Consider the following 22,326-nt stretch of genomic DNA (forward strand, 5'->3'; position numbering starts at 1 on the left):
TCCAGATAGGATGGGACCAGTAGCTTAATTTTGTTTTTAATCTTAAAATTTAATTAGTATGTTTAATCAAACTTACACCTGCGCATGGTTTTAAGAGTTAGATGATTCTATAAAGCTTTTTATGAAAACAAACAAAAATACCCCAGCAGTACCCTGACGCTATCTACTTATTCGCCTACTCCCAAGGGCAAACACTTTGACCCTTTTTAAATGATTCTTTTGGTATTATCTCCGTATCGCTATAAAACATGCTTATATTGCTCCTTCTTGATTTTTAGGCTTAGGTATTATTTATTGACACCCCACCCTGGAAGAGGAGGACTTAGGTCTTTTTCACACACCTGACCCTCACCACCTTGTTTTATAGGTGAGGAAATGGAAGTCCACTGGGGTGCAGTGACCTGCCCAAGATCACGTGGCTGCCAAGGGTCAGGGCAGAGCCTCTCCACATTTACCATTACTTCCTGTGAACTCAGAGAATCTTCGAACCTCCTTCTAAATCTCTGGGGGGCAGAGGGTGGTTCAGCTCCCTTGGAGTATCTGATGAGTTCTAGGCAGTACAGTCAGCAGTCTTGGTGTCACCCAATGTAGTGACTCATGGTGTCACCCCCCCCATGATAATTAACACACTCTTGTAGCTAAAACACCAAATAATTTCACAAAATCAGCGACCATAAAAATACTGGCAGCAACAAAAACAGCACGGGCTTGTCGCATGTGCAGAGAAAACCACATGATTCCGAGAATCATTGTAATTGGGTAATAATGACAGCTCTGACGAAGGTTAGAAGGTTCAAAGAGTAAATCAGCACACAGTTTTAGCCTTGTAGGTATATTGGTATGTGTGAGCTGGGCTTATGAAATTTTTTGCTGTTATAACTAACTACAGGAATTTTTAATAAAAAATAATAAATTTCCACTGAAACACTTCACAAAAATTTTATGGACAGTCATTCTGGTGTCACCCCCTCTGACAGCCTGCATCCCACCACACCTCCTTAGTAATGTCGCTGGTTCTGTGGACTTTTTCCCATTAAAAATGTCCATAAGCATAAACCCAAACCCAAACCAAAACCAAACCCAGTGCCATCGAGTCGATTCCGACTTATAGCGACCCTATAGGAGAGAGTAGAACTGCCCCATAGAGTTTCCAAGGAGTGCCTGGCGGATTCAAACTGCCGACCCTTTGGTTAGCAGCAGTAACACTTAACCACACCACCAGGGCTTCCCATAAGTCTAGACACACAAAATTTCATGCATAATTAATTTCAGAAAGTCCACAGATCGCTTGAAACCTGCTAGACATTCCAAGGGTATTAACAGTCCCAAGGTTAACCTCCTCTGAAATAACAACTGGGTGAAGATATTTAGAACCATAAATAAACCAACTTTTGTGTGACCCCCAAGTTCGCTACCAGCCCTGTTCCTCAAACGATAGTGAAAAGGAACAAAGGAAGCATGCCTTGGAACCTAGCTACCCAAGACGTCAAATCTCTTTTCTCGACATTTCCTGTCCGCATTTTGTTTGAGGGGTTCACTACTGAAGTATCATCGTGGCTTTCCAAGACACGTGAAACCGGATAATTGCCACTTAGCCAGCAGAGCGCTTGGAGCTCAGTATGTAAAATTTCACAAGTAGCAGCAATTCATCCTCACTTCTTCCCTGGAAGGCACAGGCCACTCTGTGATCCTGGAGGCTACCAGCAAGCCATCTCTGCCTTCTGAGCCATTCTGCCCTGGCCCAAAGTTTCAATTGTCCACCCCAAAACCAATCCACTGCTTCACCATCCTTCTGCTGCTATCTTCTCCAAAGCTTTCCAAGCTGAGGTTTTCCCCGTTATTATAGCCGTCATCCTAGATGTTGTTGTTGTTAGGTGCCGTGGAGTAAGTTCCAACTCTTGGCAATCCTATGTACAATGGAACGAAACACTGCCTGGTCCTGCACCATCCTCACAATCCTTGTTGTTTGAGCCCATTGTTGCAGCCACTGTGTCAATCCCTCATTGTCAATCGACACCAATTCACTGAGCGTCTTCCTTTCTTTCATTAACCCTCTACTTTACCAACCATGATGTCCTAGATGAGGCATCAGCATAATAGTCTATAAAGCTCAGGGACAAATGTTGCCTAGTGAGCATCTGGGACCGTAAGACCTCAGGTGGTGACACAAAACTGGGGGATTTGTCCTTGAAAAGCAGCAGCAACCAGAGCAAGCTTTCTTGTCCTCCTTTCTCCAAGCAAGGCTGCTAGGTCTTTAAGACCTGGTGCTCCAGGTATAAATAGAAAGGCCTGGAGGGGCTCAGGAGGTGGAGGGTGGGGAGAAACAGCCCTGTAAAATGAAGTAAGGATGCTCTGAGTCAGGAGGTTTCATCTGGTAAAGACGTCAGCTTAGAATGGCTCTTGGGAAGCCTTTCAGGTGTGCGTGCTTCATTTAGAAATGGCACCTCTTGGTTTCCAGCCTCTAGTGTAGGGGCAGGAGTCTCAACAGGATTAAACTGGCAGGCCAGGCCGACCAGGCCAATTCCCCAGGGGCTACAGGAGGGAAATTGCTCCCTTCCCATACAAGGTCATTAGCTCTACCTGGGAGACTTGGGTGGCTAAGCCCCAATTCGTGTTAGAACCTGCAGCCCCAGCTCACACTGGGGAGGGAGAATGCCCTGGGAGTCCACTGAGGAAGTGGAATTTATAAAGATCCAGGTCAGGGGTTTAGGGCCTGGCTGCTTCCTGTCCTGATGCTAGAACCTTCCCTGAGTACCCACCATCCCCACACTAGGTACAGGCAGGGCAGGCTCTGCAGAATTCATTAAAACGCCTCAAACCGCCACAGCAACTAAGAATTTCAAAGTTTATTCCAGAAGACCCTTGACCTCACCTCATGCACTGCTCCCCCCCCATCTCAGGCATTTTTCTCAGGCAGTCGCCTGACCACACTTCAGCCCACTTCTCAGTTTAACCTGCTTCAACCCAATCTTGGGTTAATTCTGACACCGTACACCAGTGATTTTTGCTTTGACTTTGTCCTATGAGGCAGTTAAAAAGCCAAGAAACTGGCATAAGAAATAATAGAATAAAAAGTGTGTTCTTAGAATCTAGGGGTAGGCTGGCTGGCTATTCAGTGTAGGTTAAAGTGGATTTCCTGCCCCCACCCCCACCAATTCACCCCAGAAGCTTTCCCCATTCCTCAGTTTGAAGGATTAGGAGAGAAGGGGTGCAAAGGAGGAGGGGAAGAGGAAAGAAAGGGGAGAGGAGGGAGGGGGTGGGAAGAGAGGGAGTGGGAGAGAAGAGGAGGCACGGGAGGAAGAAGGGGGAGGGAGGTGGAGGGCACTGAGGGCAGGGGAGGAGGAAAAGGGAGAGGGAGGGGGAGGGCAGGGAAGGGAAGGCGGGAAAACTAGGCAGAGGAGAGAGAAAGGAGGGGGGCTGCTCCAGAGTGAGAGGGAGCATGGGGCCAAAGAACAGCCGCTTCTCTCTTTTGTCCTGAGGCAGCCTGGAGCTAAGAACGTGATTTCTAGTCAAGCTAGGGTCCCAGTTTGGTTGTCTAGAGGAGAAGGGAATGAATACATGTCAGAGTTTGCAGTTTTAAAAATTAATTTCAACTTTTATGTAGCTCCTTTCTTCTCCCACTACATTCTGTTTGTCCTCAGCCAGTTGAGGGAGATAATATCAAGCACATCATGCCAGCCAGTGGATTAGAATTTAATTAAAACAATCTCAAAGCCAATCATAGCCAGGCTGCCTGCCTCCTCCTGCCCTTCCACACGCAGGCATGGTGACCTCCCAGAAAGAAGGCACAGAGCCTTTAGGCAGCTGACCAGGACCAATTTCCTACCACCACTGCCCAGCCAGGCAGAATCGATTTTCAGCCATTACAATTGCTTTTGATCCCTCTATAAATGTCTCAACCCAACCTGGGTCCAGGAATCAATCTACAAATGCTAGAGCCTCAGAGCCCTCACAAAGGGCTTGCAACTTAGGGCAAACTCTGTCAAGGGCAAGGCGCAGGGATGAATTACACAATAAGCAATGTACACACGGGCTTAATTTACTAATCTGTAGTGCACAATTTCATTCACTCATGGGATATCTTGCTTACTGGTTAATTTGCTGCTGGCTGCTGCAAGAGCCACCAACCATTACTCAGGAAGTTTCCACAAAAGTCACCATCTACCCTCCCCCCAAAATGTGCTTGACCAGCTGTTGGAAAGACAAGCAAACGGTTGGGATCCTTCTCTTGTTCCAAAAGATTAACTAGCCTGACCCTTGGCCATTCACTGTAACTCCCTGCCCTGCCTGGCCCTGAGCCCACAGTTCAGGTCCACCCACACCCCACACCACCCTCCCACCCAACTCAGCACCCTCAGCCTCCAGCCGTTGGGGTTAAGAGCACTAATTACACTGAGAACTAAAGGGTGTGTGTGTGCCCGAGCGCACGTTCAGAGAGGTAGAGAGAGCCCTTCGGGAGGAAAACAATGATTAAGCGTGGGCCGCATCATTCCTCTGATTTGGAGGTAAAACTTTTAAAATGGTAAAAAGTCTCACCCCCCAAAGAAAGGCACCCATCCCTGTCTGGGGTTCGGCGCTGGGGGCTCTGCAAGCCGTTTCTGGTGGTCACAGGTAGCAGAATGCCAGTCAGTTCTCTCTCAAATGCACGTGGAGCTGGGGCAGAAGATTGTAAACCCGGGTTCCTTTTCTCCTCTCTGGTTACCAGGTTTTCCCGCCACCAGCTCCTGAGCTGGGGGTGCTCAGAGAACACACAACGAATTTTAACACCAAACCAGAACCACACACCGTTAGAAAGACAGTCTGCTTCCTCCAACAGCACTAGGTTGTGCGTTCCAGAGGCAGACGAAGCATCCTCTCTAAAAACGTGGTATTTGACCTTGTGCATGTTCTTCCCCGCTCCCTAGTAATGATTTTAATTAGTCTTTAAAGAGTCCCGCAGGGAATCTTTCTGGCCAGGAGTGGCTGGGCTTCCGGACTGTTAGCAAAGAAAGAGGCAGAAACTTTACCGTTCACTGGGGCTGGGTTGGAAGGCTGTTGCTTTAAGACGACAAGCAGCAGGACAGCAGCCGCGTGCAGGCTGCAGTGGGGCATCTTCGGAGAGCTCAGACACCAGCCAGCGCCCGCTGCCCCGCGGCTCCCGCTCCTGCTAACTCCGGGGTCGCGCAGCACTCAGAGTGCCGGGGCGCGCACCGGGACCGCGTGCGCGCAGCCCCGCGGCGTGGCGAGCACGTCCTGTCTTTGGGCTCCCGGCTCCCCGCTGGCTGCTTTTATGGAGCGGCTCAGCCCCAAACAAATGATGTCATCCTGCGGGGGTAAGAACGCCCTGCCTACCCGAGGGCTCGTCCCCAGTCCAAGGTGAGTTGTAGCCAGAGTCTCAGCGCTCCGCGGGACAGTCCCCAGTTCTCGTGGGGGAGCAGCGGAAGGGCTTGGGTGAGATCCCTCGCCTCAGCCCTATCCGGAGGGGAGCCTCTAGGGATTTTCCCCGGCCTTTTCCGTCGCTGCCGCTACTCAATAGCCCCCGGAGAGCAATGCCATTTGGACAAGAGCCTCCTTCAGGGCCCAAGTGCAGTGCCTGCCTGGACTGGGCACGCCTTAGGGATTCGGTGGCTGCATTCAGATCCAGAATTTCTGCGGATCCTTCGGATCGTTCGGTGCTTCCTGATTAGGTTCTTATCTAGGAAATTTAGACACAAAGAAATCAGTTGAGAATAGATAAATAGCACTGGGCGGGGTGGGGGGGAGCACGCGCACAACTTCACTTAAAAAAAAAAAAAACACTTAGCGACTAGAATTTCACCTAATAAATAACTAATAACAGATGGAACCCTGGTGGTGCAGTGGTTAAGAGCTCAGCTGCTAACCAAAAGCTGGGCAGTTTGAATCCACCAGCCGCTCCTTGGAAACCCTATGGAGCAGTTCTACTCTGTCCTATAGGGTCTCTCTCTAGAGTCAGAATTGACGGCCGGCAATGGGTTTTTAACAACAGATAAGTAGACAAGGCTAATTCTAGTGGACAATAGACGTCCGTGGTCACTAGGAACCTGGGGGTGGTGGCGAGGGGATCCCTTCTCTGGGGTGGCAGAAGGGATTTACATTCATTTATTGAACAGCTAACACATGCCAGGCACTGCATTAGACATTGTGCATCTTGATCAGATCTGAGTTCTGTTTCCAGTGCATATTATCGTCACCGTTGCTCACCTCTGTCCTCTTTTCCCCTCATATCTTATCCTTTAATATGTGCACATAGACGTCTAGTCATATACACGGGGTTCTGGTCCCCTTTGTGTTTAGTTAGGAGCACCTGGTGGATTCAAACTGCTGACCTTTTGGTTGGTAGCCATAGCTCTTAACCACTGTTTCACCAGGGTTGCTGCCCCCAGTACTCCCCAGATCTTCCTGATGCTGTTACTGCCACTTGACATTCCTACCACCAATGTCCTTTGTGCTTCTGGTTTCCCTGGAGCCTCTGAGTGTCTGCACTGTTCACTGTGCTGAGTTGTGTCCTTCTTGCTTGGTAACCCTGCTCCCTACAATATTGCTCAGACCATGTGGTTGGCTGACAGTTGGCCACCCCAGCCATGGTACATGACCGCTGGTTTTGTGACCTGGCCCATCACACCCTCTTTCTCTGGGTCACAGTGTCCAGACCATCCCACACCTCTCCCAGATCTACCTGACCCCTCAGCCTAAGTGGACTCTTGGGCTGGCCTCAGCCTGCTGCTGAAGCCACTTGGCCAATTGCCGAGAGCCACCAGGAAGCAGATGCCACCCACAGTGGAAGGCGTGTCACTGTTCTGCCCCTGTCAGCTCAACTATTGTTTGGGCTAATAAAGTGCTTTTGAGCTTTCTTAAGGAAGTAGTTACAGAGACAATCTTGTTACAAACACGTCCTGACCACAGTAGGCTTCAGGATGGCATTTTCTGCTGGCAGCTCCTGATCCAGGGCCATGAGTGAGCTCCTTCAGACCAGTGAGCCTCTTAGGACATTGGTTCTCTGATTTGTAAGATCTGGGGAAGTCTGCTTAGGAAATGGAATGTGCAAGAAGAACAACAGAGCTTGGGTAAGATCCACTGTGAGCCCACAGATGCAGAAGCTGAACCCAGAGAGGTGACATCACTTGCCCCAAATCTCACCACTAGTTGAAGTAAACAGGGCCACTCACACAGTTTGTTACTCGCATACCAGGGGTTTTCCCATGAAGTCTGGCCAAACCTTGAGTTCAGTTTCTCCTCGGGCATGCCCCTCTAAGTATTCTCCAGGGACCCCCAGAGATATGGAGGTTAAGAGAAGGGGGTGGTGGGGAAGGTGGGTGGATTTAATAGAACAGAAAGGTTAGATTGTGATCAGGGTCTGGTGGAGAGAAAGGAGAGGGTTGCGATGTTTCCTGCGTGTCTAGATCAGAGACCTGGTTAATTCATAAGGAATGGATGGCAATTAAAAGGGAATTGAGAATATAAACTGAGACCCAGTTTCCCTAAGTGCTTGAGTGGTTTTTTTTTCATTCTTAAGGGATCAGAGTAAAAAAAAAAAAAAAAGCAAACAGAAAGGGAAGGAGTGACCAAACCTCAAGAAAACAATGCTTAAGCTGGATGTCAAGAGGCCCCCAACAAACAGCACAAACCTAACCAGGTTAAGTTCCCAACTATGGGAACCCTTCCTGGCCAGAGGCTTCCTGGGACTTCTGTGAATTAACATGTGAAGACTTGCTTTGCCATCATCAGATGTCACTGTTGTCAACCTGTCCATTACATATGACTCAATAGGTTAGGGTGGAATGTGGACCTTCTGCACTGGAAGTGTGACAGCTGGCCACCAAATGGTACACCCAGACAGAAGGCTCCAGGGAGCAGTGCCCCTCTAAAATGTCACATCCGAATAGACATGAGGGCGAGCCTGGTGAGTCAAAGGGCAGAGGAGTGTGGAGGAGAGTGCGGGATAGGTGTCAAGAGGTCTGGGCTGAAGGACTTGCCTCACTGTTTACTTACTGGATAACCTCAACAATGGAGCAGCCTCTCAGAACTTCAGTCTCCTCATCTGTAAAGTAAGGGTGGTAACCCCAGCCCCTGGGCCGTTAGCTTAATTGTTTTACAGCTGGAATAAGGTAAGGCAAGTGGAACCTTTTTGGTTCATTCTTTCATTTACCTTCTATGTGCCAGGCACTATGCTAGGCATAGTCTCAGCTCTTGGAGAGGGCATAAATAATCTCACATATAACTATGTGATTACAGTTGCAATAGGTGCAATGGAAGGTCGACGTATAACAGGAGGAACCCACCTTCAGGGCGCTGGGGTAGTGAGAGAAGACATCAGGCCCCAGCAAAGATCTGTGAAAAGATTGGATTCTGTGATTTCATAAAACCTTTGGAATGCACAGCTAATACCAAGCCCTTCTTTCCCGAAGCTGGGGTTATTTGGCGGGATTTGCCCTGGACGTAAGCTAATCGTTGGCCTTTCAGACATGAGGGTTTGAGCATATAGAATTTCATTTTTTTAAGTTAAGAATTAACTCTTCAGTAGTGTTACTCAGGTGGGAATGAACCATGAAGCTAAAGAAAGGACTGCTGGAAGGAGAGCTAATATTTATTGAGCACCTTCTGTTTGCCTGACACTGTGCTTGACACTTCATCCTTACAATAACCTTGTGGGGAAAGTGTAACGATTACCGTTTTACAGATGAGGAATCTGAGACTTGGAGAAGTCTCAGATTTGTCTTACCCAAGTTCATGAGGCTGTTGAGTGGCCGAGAATGAATTCTCAACTCAGACAGCTCTCCATCACCAAGGCCCAGGCAGGCACTTTCCACTGCTGTCCAATGGGGGAGTTTTATTTCTGGATCCCTCTGAGATGTGGATTCTCCTGTTTTCTAGGTGCTGTGATTGCTTTTTAGTTGATCAGAGGCACAGTGTGCCAATTCTGGTCATCAAATAATGCTGAGCATGGGCCACGGTCTGCCCTTCTCCCCAGAGGGCACTGAGGACCCTGCACTCCGATCAATGCATAGAGCACCTACCAAAAGGTGAGACGAGGGACTTTAGACCACAGAGCTTTGATTCCACAGTCCTCCAGCAAAGGAGAAGGAGAATATGAGCCCAGCCACGTAGTTCCTTGTTACATTAATGAGCTCTGCTTTGACCAAGGAAAGGGGGTGGGGAGGGAAGCAGAGAGGCAGAGAGAGAGAGGGTGAGGGGGCAAATGGGAGAGAGAGAAGGAGAGAAGGAGGCAGAGAGGAAGGGAATGGAGGGAGGAAGGAAGGAAGGAGAGAAGGGGGAGGGGACAGAAAAGGCCCAGGAGCGTCCTTTAATTGGGTAGTGGTTGAATGAACCTCTAGGCCAAGACTTGAGTGAACCCATTGGTACCATGCAAATGTCCAGGTCTTTGAAAATATCGTCAGTTTTGTAGCTCCATTCACATTGGTTTCTTGGCCTTCTGCATCTGTGGCTTGGAGTCATGAACCCTGTGTGCCCCCCTAGCTCTGTGCTCCATTTCAAACAGGATCAGCTGGAGGGCAGCGTGACTCTGAGGAAAGAATGCTGGCCTCACAGCTCTGCCAGTAACTGTTACTGGGACCTCTTGCAAGCCTCTTGCCTGATATGAGACTTGGCTTCCTGATCTATAAATCAGAATAAGAAGGCCTAAGTAGCTCCACAAGATCAGGAGTGTGAGGCTATATATGTGCAAGTGCTTTGAAAAAATTTAAAGGTCTTGACATACATAAGATATTATTCCTAGGAGTAGACTTGAAACAAAAGAAAGGAAGGAGGTTTGGCCTCAGCTTTTAATCTAAGAAAGTGAAAACTGGATTCCTTCAAGGAATGCTCAAGTCTAACCCAGGCCCTGACACCATTTAATACGTTTTACCCCTTTCCAGGTTAACTATTCTGAAACCAAGGCTAGCTGACACCAAGGTCGCTTGGGAGATGTAATTGGACTCTTTATAGTAGCTTAAGGTTTCCCCAATCCATCTCTCCTTACGCACCCACTGGTTGGATCCACTCTCCTGTAACCTCAGGAGTTTGGTCCAGATCCTGTTCTTGTTCTCAGCCTGAAGCACTGTCCTCTCTCACCCCTACGTTTTAAACCAAAGTGCAGTCTCAGACCACGTTCCAGCAAGCTCACAGGTGCCAACCTAAAGTGAAAGTCTTAACAGCAAATCTGACCACTTCCGCCCGGGGTTAGAGAAGCGAAGTTATAGAGGAAAGAGCTTGGGGGTCACAGAACCTGGGTGTTGGAATTCAGCGCCACCACTTGTTCCCTGTGTGACCTTGGTCAACTCACTGCTTTGAGTCTCAGTTTCCTCCTGGCTGAAGAGGTGAGGGCCATAGAGTAAGTTCACCTCAAAGGACAGTAGGGAGAAATAAACATAATAAGGTAGGCATGTAAAGAGCTTAGCACAGTGGCAATAATAAACTCATTGCTGCTGAATCGATTCCAACTCTTAGTGATCCTACAGGGCAGAGTAGAACTGCCCATATGGTTTCCAAGGCTGTAATCTTTACGGAAGCAGGCTGCCACATCTTTCTCCCTGAGAGCTTCAACTGCAGACCTTTTGGCTAGCAGCCATGTGCTTTCAGTCCTGTGCCACCAGGGCTCCTTTGAAAATTGTAAGCGCTATGTAAATGGAAGCTCTCTACTATAGAAGAGTCTCATCAGCTAGAGGGGGAGAGGCAATTTTGCCCCACAGTTTCAGCCCTGGTTTGAGCAACCCCACCAATTTCCATGAACCTTCAGGGGAGAATGGGTGAAGATTTCCAGACAACACTTTACCCCTCCTCCCCCACCCCAATTCTGCACATTGGTTCTCCAAGAATGTGACTTTGGACACAACAGATCAGTCTTCCTACTGAAGTAATGACGTTCCTAAAGCAGTAGCCTCGGGATCACTTTACCACAGGAAATACCTGATCAGTAGAATTTTGGAGCTGAGCTCAGAGATGCCCCATACCATTGGGACAGGCTGGTAATTTCCTCTTGCTTAGACATTCTAACTCTCTACAGTTGCAGGAATTTATGAACTGCCCCCTCATTTCAGATGTCTGCAAAGCAAACTGGCAAGCAATCCCCAGTTGCTTGCATTTCAGGCGACATTGGCCGCCATTGGGCATAGGGTTCTAGGCACATGTAGTATGTTTCTTCTGCTTCTTGGCCAGCTGGAATTTGGACTCTGAGCTTGGCCACCTTGCATAAGCTTCAGTCCCTGACAGACAGCTCAGTAAGCTGGTTCAGGTAACATTGCTATCTCTGTGTCATGGACAGGTGAAGGCCAACGAATTCCCCCAGCAGACAAATCAAGGTGCCTCTCTGGCCAGAGCAGCCCTGGCAGGTATCCAGCTTCCTCCCCAGCCCTGAGAAAAGGCTCAGGTGTATCTGGTGGCCTGCAGAGCAGGTAGGCAGCCAAGGCTTTATAGTTCTCTCACCCAGTGCAACACAGCTAGCAAACTAGAGACACTTCTCCGAGGAGAGGCTGTGTGGTGTGCCCACTGAGAAGGGCGAGTAAGTAAGACAAAATCTTACTTATGGAGCTAACTTCTTTTTTTTTTTTTTTTTTTAATTTTTAGTGTGCCTTAAGTGCAAGTTTACAAATCAAATCAGTCTCTCATACAAAAACTTATATACACCTTGCTATACACTCCTAGTTGCTCTCCCCCTAATGAGATAGCACACTCCCTCCCTCCACTCTCTATTTTTGTGTCCATTCGGCCAGCTTCTGACCCTCTGCCCTCTCATCTCCCCTCCGGACAGGAGCCGCCCACATAGTCTCATGTGTCTACTTGATCCAAGAAGCTCACTCTTCACCAGTATCATTTTCTATCCCATTGTCCAGTCCAATCCCTGTCTGAAGAGTTGGCTTTGGGAATGGTTCCTGTCTTGGGCTAACAAAAGGTCTGGGGACCAGGACCTCTGGGGTCCTTCTAGTCTCAGTCAGACGATTAGGTCTGGTCTTTTTATGAGAATTTGAGGTCTGCATCCCACTGCTTTCCTGCTCCAGCAGGGATTCTTCGTTGTGTTCCCTGTCAGGGCAGTCATCAGTTGTCGGAACTAACTTCTTTATGCCCACCCCACCCTGTTCCTTGAGATAAGAGTTTAGGGCTCACTTCACAGTGGAATAAATTATAACTGCATTACCTATATCTATGTGAAAGGCATCGCTGGTTAGGTGGCAGGATTCTTGCCTTCAGTGCAGGAAACCCAGGTTTAATTCCCAACAAATGCACCTTATGCACAGCCGCCCTGTCTGTGGGTTGAGGCTGGAGTGTTGCTCTGATGCTGAGCAGATTTCAGCAGAGCTTCTAGACAGACTAGGTAGAAAGGCCTGGTGATCTACTTCTGAAAAATCTGTCAGTGAACTCCGCAATTGTCCAGTCCCCAACCGACCCTGGGGACGGGGCAGGACCAGCCAGCGTTTTGTTCCACGTGCATGGGGTTGCCATGAGTCGGGGGTCTGACTCAGCAGCAGCTGACAACAATAACTTAGGTCTGTGTCTCAACTTTTTTAACACTGATCTGCAGAACTCGTTTTTGATAGTATGTATCTCTGTTTTCTCCACAATACAGGATTTTGTGAGTGGTAGAAATGATGTCAAAATTCGTTCAAAGTCCTTAAAGCATAATCATGTTCCAAGAATAGAAAATTAGAACCTCCAAAACTTGGGCTCTCTCTCTTTAAATTGTTTCCTTGGTGGGGAACAGTGATAGGAACTGTGCCACTTAACTGCGGTGAGAATTTGTAAAGTTCTTTTGAGACCTTTAGGAAGATGCCCATACTCCGTAATTACAAAGTTCATTGATGTGTGTAACGACAGAGTTGTTTGTTCGTTTCTAGTGGAGGCATCAGATATGTCTGCGGTAAGAAGGATCCCTGGGCTCATTTCACCTCTGAGGGGGGAGAAAATAACAAGTTAACACGAGCCCACATCATAGGAAAGAAGTCAATCCAGAGAGCAAGTAAGAACAATCCAGTCATAGCTGGCCTTGTAGAACCAGCTGTCAGCAAGAGGCAATGGGAAGAACTGGGAAACGGGGCAGAGGAGAGTAAGGGGAGGAACAGTGCTAACTTGTAGCCATTGTCTAGACAAAAGGCAAGTGAAGGGAAAGACCATAACTCTCTGGTCCTCCCCTGAGGTTGAGTTGCATGGCAATTTTGTGAAGATTCGACGAAGAGAGTATCCTACCTGATACAACAACTCTTCATTCTTGTTCTTGTCCGTGTCAACAAAAGTATTTACCCAGTAAATATACCATATTTTGTACACCACTTTCTTTCCTTCACTAACAGTGGATCATAAGTATTTTCCCATATTTTTGCATAGTCTTAATAATTTTAACATTGACAAAAATCTTAAGCCATGTCTAAAGGAGTCATGAAGCCTAGAAAAGAAGAAATTTATAAAAGGGCGTGAAGTTTCTTGAGTGATTTCCTTAAGAAGGTTAGGAATACTCCTGGAAGAGCAGCGAAGATACAGTTAGAAAGATCCAGATGAATAGGACAATGGGTAGATTGTTGGTGAAGTCATTGGACTGAGCGCTTCGGGGACAAGGCAGTGAGTGTACACATACTGATGGCTACATGGAAAGTGAGCCCAAGAAGATGGGGACAGGTCCACAGCCAAGGAGCAGAGGAAGCTACGGTGCATGTCGAATGAGCCTTCATTCTAAAGTCACATGCTGAGCAGAATTTCATCAATAAGCCCTTTAAAGGAGCTTCTGAGCCTCACTCACCACCCATCTGTCAGTTCGCCCTACTCTGGTGGCTTAGGTGTTGCTGTGATGCTGGAAGCTATGCCACTAGTATTTCAAATACCAGCAGGGTCACCCATAGCGGACAGGTTTTTGTGGAGCTTCCAGACTAAGACGGACTAGAAAGAAAGCTCTGGTATCTACTTCAGAAAATTAGCCCGTGAAAACCCTGTGGATCACCACAGAATATTGTCCGACACAGTGCTGGGAGACAAGCCCCGTGAGCTGGAAGGCAACTATACACTCAGGATGCCGGCGATCATGAAGATGGCATGGGTCCGGACAGTGTTTCACTCTGTTGTACATGGTGTTGCTGTGAGATGGAGCCAACTCGATGGCAACAACTGAGCCTCACAACTTCAAAAGGAGGTCAAGGGCCATGACCCAGAACTGAGGACATTCTATTGAAGAAAAGGTTGGGGGAGTCATTGGAGCCAAACATCCACCAGGGAGACTTAATTCCTTGTCCCACTTCCAGGCAGTTGCCAACCATCCTCCCAGTTATCCCCTGGTTCTCCTTTCATTCTCTTCTTCTTTATTTCATCTACTCCTCGCCCTTTAACATCCTCCATCCTTCAACCTGAAGAATCAATGGGCCATGGTCTTCCATTTTTGTACAGTAACGACTGTGTCTGGGAATCTAAGGCAGAGGCCAAAACAAACAAACAAAAAAACCCGCTGCCATCAAGTCGATTCCGACTCATAGTGGCCCTATAGGACAGAGTAGAACTGCCCTATAGAGTTTCCAAGGAGCACCTGGCAGATTCGAACTGCTGACTTCTTGGTTAGCAGCCATAGCACTTAACCACTACACCACCAGGTTTTCCTATAAGTAGGCAAAGGCCAGAGAAGGAATTAACTCAGACCTTATGGAGGGATTAGCTAGAGCCCTAAAGCCAAACGCGCTGCCATCGGGTGAATTCCAACTCATAGTGACCCTATTGGACAGAGTAGAACTGTCCCATGTGGCTACCAAGGCTGTGAACCACTGTGCCACCAGGCCTCCTTTTAGCTAGAGCAGTAGGAGGTAAACTATAGAGATAGTGTGTTGGAAACAAGGTGACACTTTGTTACTTGTTACACTTCTGTACTGTTTGGATTTTTAAAAACAACAAATATGTTCCAAATGACAACGTCACAAATTAAAAAAAAACTTTTAAAGCAGCGTTTTTCTTTTTTAAAAGAAGTGATAGACTGCGTAAGGACAGGAAGGCCATCAATAAACCAAAACCAAACCCACTGCCGTCGAGTTGATGCTGACTCACTGTGCCAACAAAAGCAGCAGAAAGATCACAACTACACATGCAGAGGAAAGGCCTTTGACAATAGGTGGTCCTTAGAAGCCTCAGAGAATAGAATCTAGGGTAAGCCGTTCTAAGAGATCAGTTCTTCAAAAACTTCAGCTGAGAGGACAGGGAGAGCAGGCAAGAGCTGAAGGAATCTGTAAGGTTTGGAAAACTTGAAGCAAATAAGTAGAACAAGAAAAGCCACCATTTCCGAAGCCAGGAGGAAATGTTCCAGACGGATGAGAACTAGAAAACATGGAGAATGAGAGGAATAAAGAGAGTGGGTGGCGCACATGGTTAAGCACCGGGCTACTAACCCAAAGGTTGGCTCAAACCACCCCCCCAGAGGTGCTTTGGAAGTAAGGCCTGGCAACCTGCTTCTGAAAGGTCCCAGCCTGGAAAACCCTATGGAGCAGTTCTACTGTGCACACATGGGGTCGCGGCATGAGCTGGAATCAACTCGATGGCAACTAACAACAACAATAAGGAGAGATTGATTAGGGGGCACGGTAGAGAAAACGGGTTGAATTTTTAAAGACTTTATTATAGAAAACTTCCAAACACATACAAAAGTAGAGCGTACAGTACAATGAATTCTTATGCACCTGCTATCCAGCTCAGTAATTATCAATTTATGGCCAGTCTTGTTTCGTCTATACTCCTACAAACCCATTACACCTCCCCCTAATTATTTTGAAGAAATCCAAGACATCACATTGTTACAGTGGTTCTCAGATGTTAGCCTGAAGAATCATCTGGAGGGTTTGTTAAAACACAGATTACTGAGCTCCACTCCAAGAGTCTCTGATTGGGTAGAACCGGGGTGGGACCAAGACTGCCTTTCTTACAAGTTCTTGGGTGATATCGATGCTACTGATGTAGCATCTTGGAAAACCATTAGTAAACTTTTATCTTTATACATTTGCCTGTTCTGTTGTTGTTGTTGTTAGGTGCCATCGAGTTGGTTCTGACTCATAGTGACACTATGTGCAACAGAACAAAACACCGCCTAGTCCTGCACCATGCTCACAATCGTTGTTACGCTTGAGCCCATTATTGCAGCAAATGTGTCAACTCATCTCATTGAGGGGCTTCCTCTTTTTTGCTGACCCTCTAGTTTACCAAGCATGATGTCCTTCTCCAGCGACTGATCCCTCCTGACATCATGTCCAAAGTATGTAAGATGTAGTCTCTCCATCCTTGCTTCTAAGGAGCATTCTGGTTGTACTTCTCCCAAGACAAATTTATTTGTTCTTTTGGCAGTCCATGGTATGTTCAATATTCTTCGCCAACACCACAATTCAAAGGCATTAATTCTTCTTCGATCTTCCTTGTTCATTGTCCAGCTTTCCCATGCATAGGAGGTGACTGAAAACACCACGGTTTGGGTCAGGTGCACCTTAGTCTTTAAGGTGACATGTTTGCTTTTCAACACTTTAAAGAGGTTTTTTGCAACAGTTTTGCCCAATGTAACATATCTTTTGATTTCTTGACTGCTGCTTCCATGGGTGTTGGTTGTGGATCCAAGTAAAATGAAGTCCTTGACAACTTCAGTCTTTTCCCGTTTATCATGATGGTTGGCCCTATAGACCTGTCTAATCTTTGGCTGAAGGGTGAACCTCAGAAGTGACCTCAGTACCGAGTTAAAGGATGTCCAGGGGCCATACTCTTTGGGTTTCTCCAGTCTCTGTCAGACCAGCAAACCTGGTCTGTGTGTGTGTGTGTGAATTTGAATTTTCTTGTACATTTTTCTCCTGCTGTGTCCAGGACCCTCTATTGTGGTGGTAACCAGGCACCATCTAGTTGTCCTGGGCTCAGTCTGGTGGAGATTGTGGTAGTTGTGGCCCATTTGAATTTTGTTTTTAAATGATATAAATGATATTGTGGTACATGGCTAATTTCGCTCTTGTTTTTTGTACTCAGTACTCTGTTTTTAAGATGGATTCTCATCTGTGTGTATGTCTAGTTCACTGCTTCTAACCACTGTGTAGTATTGCAGAGTGTACACCTACACATTTATGTATCCATTCCCCTAGCAAATGCCCCCAACTCCCTGCTGCCATGAGGTGAATACCTTTGTTCATAATCCTTCAGGACTTGTGCCAGAGCTTCTCTGGAGCATACACCTAGGAGTGGAATTGCTGAGTCACAAGAGCTATGTACATGTAATTTCACAAGTATTGCTTGGTTGGACCCTAGAATAGCTCCACCAGTTTGCTTTCCCACCAGAAGAACATGCGATCCTTGCCAGAGTTTGGCTTTATCCAACGTCTTCATTTTTGCCAATCTCATGGGTGAAAAAAGAGGTATCTCACTATTGTTTTAATTTCACTTATCTAGTAACATGATGTTGCCATGAGTCGGAATCTACTCAGTGGGAACTAACAACAACAACACTTAATGACTAATGAGGTTGAGCATATTATCAATTCTTATAAGCCCTTTAGGTTCCTTTGTGGAAGTTGCATGTTCATATCCTTTGCTCATTTTCTGTTGACTTCTCTGTCTTTTTCTGATTGATTTATAAGGCTTTCTTATATATTCTAGGTAATAATCTCTTGCTGGTTTTAGAAGTCACAAATATTTTTTTCTCAGTAAAGAAATCATTAATTTTGACACAGTGAAATCCATCAAATTTTTTTTTTTTTTTTTTGGACTATGGTTGTACTTTCTGGATCTTGTTTTTAAAAAAATTTCTTCTGCATCTTGAAAGTCATAAATATGTTCTCCTAAATATATTTCTATTTATTTGCTTTGAGGGTTTGCCTCTCTCATTTATATCTTTAATCCAACCGGATTCACACTTCTTTCTGATGTGAGATAGGGATCCAACTTAATTTCTCTCCATTATAGTGAACAATCTGCTAAGCAACCGATCATTTCCTCATGGATTTGTGGTGCCTTCTTTTCTACACATGAGGTACACACACATACACATTTCTGAGTGCTATTTTCTGACCTTTAATCTATATGCATGTTTCTGTGCCAATTTCATAGTGTTTTATTACTATCGCATTGCAGTATACTAGGCAAGTCCTTCCTCTTTGCTCTTTTTCAAAATTGGCACAATTGCTTATGAGCTTTTTTTTGCTTTCATATAAATTTTTGAATACTTTTTTTATTCTCTTAAAAATTGTTGTTGGGATCATATTAAAATTGCACTGAATTGTAGGTTAATTTTGGGAGGGAAAATTATCTTTATATGTTAAATAGTCTTATTCATGGACATGGCTTATCTCTTTGCTTATTCAAGTCTTATTTTATGTCCTTTAATACACCTTTACATTTTTCTCCAAAATTTTATTTTGGTATTTCTGGGGGTTAAGTCAGTTTTTAGGTACTTTATAGTTCTGTCAATATTGTCAAACGTATCTTATTTTCTAGTTAATTATTACTGATGTAGAAGAATGCTAATGACTTTTGTAAGTGGATCTTGTTCCTGATATCATTGCTTAACATGAATATTAGCTCCAAAAAGTTTTTTTGTTAGTTCTGTGAAATTTTTTTATGTGGATAATCAGATCACCTGTAAATAATTACAGTCTTGACTCTTCCTTTCAAATCCTTATACCTTTTATTTCTTTTTCTTGTCTTATTGCATTGGCCAGGATCACTACATTGAGTAGTAGCAGCTTCTATTCTCAAAGGGAATGTGGATTGATCTGTACCTGTTATTATCTCCTTCCTACCCCTAGGAGTTAAGCCTGCCCTGATGTACCCATAAGCTCTATCTCCAGCTGGTACAGGACTAGTAATTCTGTTTTCTGTCTTACAGTGGAGTTGGGTAGATCACGATCAGCCCAGAGAAATATAGGGGAGAAAAAGAGTCCAAGAAAAAAGCTTCACTTCCCCCACACCTACGTCCCCATATGTGGCTCTTTTCCCTCTTCTTATCTATACTGCAGTTACATATACACATAACCTAGGACCTAACTATTTGCTGTCCCTCCAGAGGCTTCTCGTAGTTTTTCTATTAAATTCTCACTTCTGAGGCATCCCCAGGGCTGGGCTGAAGGAGATAGCTGGGACACCTTGTTGGGTCACAATTTAGTCAGGATTCAAAAGTCTGAGTGGCTTTTCTAAAATAGTTACCATCATGAGAATTCTCTAACCCAAGGTATTTGAACGTCTTCATTGCAAGCTCTTCAGTATAGTTTTTAAAGGTTTTGACAAGCGGGCATCTCCTCCCTTTCTACTTCCCACAACACATTCCACTCTCAAACATCTTGGGTGCTCTCCTTTTCCTGAACACGCCTGTACTTTAAACCTTTGTCTATTTACCATACTGTTCCCTTTGTATGGAATTCTCTCCCCACTTCTCCATGTTGAGAAATCCTAGTCATTCTTCAAGACTCAGAACAATGGTCATTATTCTTGGTAAGTCTTGTGTAGTTCATCCCAAAGCCCATATCACTCCCTCCTTAGTGCTTCCCAGAGCTCTTATCTGTCTAATATGCCTTATATTTTGTTGTTTATCATCTGACTATCCTATTAGATGGGAGGGAAGCTACTGTGTTTTATTCATACTTTTATCTCTGATGCAGTTCTTAACACATAATAGATGCTGAATAAATTTTTGTCGAGTCAAACTGAATGATAGCAATCATGAATTGTGGAGAAGTCATCAGTAAGGATGAGCAACGCTGTTGCCTGATATTGATTCCAGTAGAGTTGCACATGAAATATAAAGACGTTACCTTCAGTAATACTCAGCAACATGCAAATGGGAGTGAGAACAGACATTATAAACTCCATTCTCTTTGCTGATAAGTCCCCTGAGCACTACCATTGTTGTTAAGTGCCATCAAGTCAGTTCAGACTCATAGTAACCCTATGTACCACAGAACAAAACACGGCCTGGTCCTGTGCCATCCTCACAATCATTGCTCTGCTTGAGCCCATCATTGCAGCTGATGTGTCAATCCATCTCACTGAGGGTCTATCTCTCTTCTGCCAGCCCTATAGTTTACCAAGCACAGTACTATAGTAACAGGTATTTGACTTGCACAGCACAGAGCAATTATTTAGATAAAATACACCTGCAAAGTCTAGCTTTTAGGGGAAAGCTGGGGAGGTCAGCACATGGCCAACCATCTCTGAGCTTCTGTTCCTAAATAATCCTAATACCCTTAGGTAGTGATGTTCTTATACACAGCCTGTAAAGATGTACCTATTCACAGGTGAAAATTGTGAAGACAAATGGAAATTCCTTTTGAAATTATCTTTATGTTTGATAGGAATTTTCACTGATTTACTAATTGATCCACAGGTAGATTATTATATACTGTGAAAGAGACATGAAAAAGATAGATGGATAAGCTGAACTAAAATTAAAAATTTTCCTTAAATTATTTATAAATATGTAATATACTGTATATATTGTGTATAAAACATAAATATACGATATTGTGCCTTTCTTTTGAATACTATGCGGCAGTTTCTTCTGTGTGTTTATGCTTTCTGCATCCCTGGGGATTGGGTACAGAAGGTATTATTATCCTTTTGGGTAAAACTGAGATAAGGATAAATCAATTCTCTTCGACAGATGGTTGCAGAAACGACTCTCAATTTGTTCACACCTTCTTGTATCTACATCTTTGTAATAGCTTTCGCACTGACTCCAGGCTTGACCAAGTAGTCTGCTTTGGGACAATGGGACAAAAGCAAACATGACACACCAGAGACTTGAAAAGTACTTGCATTTTGGCACTTCTCCTCTCTTGTTGCTCTTTGGTACCCCAAGGCCGCCATGGTGAGACCACTGTGTGAAGCCTGGGGTAGCCTGCAGGAGGACTAGAGAGCTCATGGAGCAGAAGCAAGCCATCCCAGCTGAGTCCCCCTAGACCAGCCAGCCTGTCAATTTCCAGGTCTCTGAGTGAGGCCATTGACCTCGCCTGAGCTACCTGTAGACCTCAGACAACCACCAGGCAACCTCAGTCAGAAGAAATGACCAAATGACTCAGTTGTGAGAAATAAAAAATATCTGTTTTTTCAAGCCACTTAAGTCTGGGAATGGTTTCTTATGTGGCAAAACCTGATACATTCTCCGCAAGAAAGCCTAGTCAGCCTAGAATCTAGGGGTCCTGGTCACCAGGCCCATGTTCAGTTGTGGCTCCTCATCGTCTACTCAGAGGTCAGGTTAAGATATGCAAATTTTAAGAATATTATTCTGGATCTTAGGTGTGCTCAAGCCTCATTTTGAATTCCTCAAGGGCAAAGGCCATGACTTGACATTTCTAGCTGACTTAGTACATCGCTTTATTCATAGACTATTCTCAGTGAGGGGTATTACTTCTCTGAAAAGGAATTAAACTTCTTATGAAAGCTTCTCCCTGTTACGAGGATGGAAGGGAAAGCCATGTGTGGTGTGTATCACTTTCAAAATTTATATAAGGCACAGACATTTCCAGTTACAAAGCAGGTTTTAGAGCTAGTGACTTTTCCTAAGACCAAGAACAGAGAGGAAAGAAAAAGCAGGGCCCATGTCTTACTCATGCTTTTGTCCCTGTGGCCCAGACCAGGGTTGTGTAGGGTCCTCCAGCAGCACAACTCCAGGGAGCACCGCCCACATTGTGTCTATGTGAACAATGCCCCTTTGGAATTGTGTGCAGTGTACAGCTTGTGCAGCTGTACATGGGGTCCCTGCCTGGCACACAGTAGATATTTAATGAATGAATGAGCATACACACACACACACAATTCGTGCCTGTGGCATTTAGTAGTTTTAACTGGAAAGAAAATAAAATCGGTGTGTCCCTGCTGGGTAGACTCCTAGAGGACAAACCACTTTGTTTTTGGTGTGGCAAAGTGAGAAAATAGCAAAATAAATGGCGTACAGTAGCTACACACTCAAAAAGAAAACTCACCAAATTCTGCAGGTTAAAAAATTTTAAAAAGTAAAAACTCATTTTGGCTAATGGTGACACCTAGTGGCGCATCAAAACTGGGTTTTCCTTGTAGTGAACTAGTTGTTTTATTTCATATGGAGTTCTTTTATTTTACGAGTTAGGGTGGAGGAGTCCTTGGGATCATCAATCCCGGCCCCCTGCACAGACAAGGTAGTTAAGGTCCTAAGAGCTCCCAAAGTCAGCAGGAGGGGTGTCACTCCAGAACGAAGCCATCATCCCTAGGCTGTTCCCTGTGCTGCTCCAGATCGCCGGTGGTCTGAGTCTGGAAGGTACAGCCAATGACACCGGGGTCACTCATTGTCACTTAAGGCGGTTGTTCTTAGTTTATTGATTTGCATCTTACTCTATTCCTGTCTCTTTCTCTCGCTTCTTCTACTTGTCCTTGTTGTTTATT

The 22,326-nt window shown here is 45.5% G+C and overlaps 1 protein-coding gene across 2 annotated transcripts in view; it reads right to left on the minus strand.

Moving 5' to 3' along the window:
• The window catches only part of CA12 (carbonic anhydrase 12), a 63,741-nt gene extending 58,485 nt beyond the window's left edge, over positions 1–5,256 (minus strand). For both annotated transcript variants that reach the window (XM_049905988.1, XM_049905987.1), the window contains exon 1: positions 5,007–5,256. In XM_049905988.1, coding sequence (XP_049761945.1) covers positions 5,007–5,091 — 85 coding nt within the window. In that variant the 5' untranslated portion in view covers positions 5,092–5,256. The remainder of the gene's footprint in view (positions 1–5,006) is intronic.
• Between the last annotated feature and the right edge of the window lie 17,070 nt (positions 5,257–22,326).

Source organism: Elephas maximus, chromosome 13 (assembly GCF_024166365.1).
Source record: "Elephas maximus indicus isolate mEleMax1 chromosome 13, mEleMax1 primary haplotype, whole genome shotgun sequence".
Lineage (NCBI taxonomy): Eukaryota > Metazoa > Chordata > Mammalia > Proboscidea > Elephantidae > Elephas > Elephas maximus.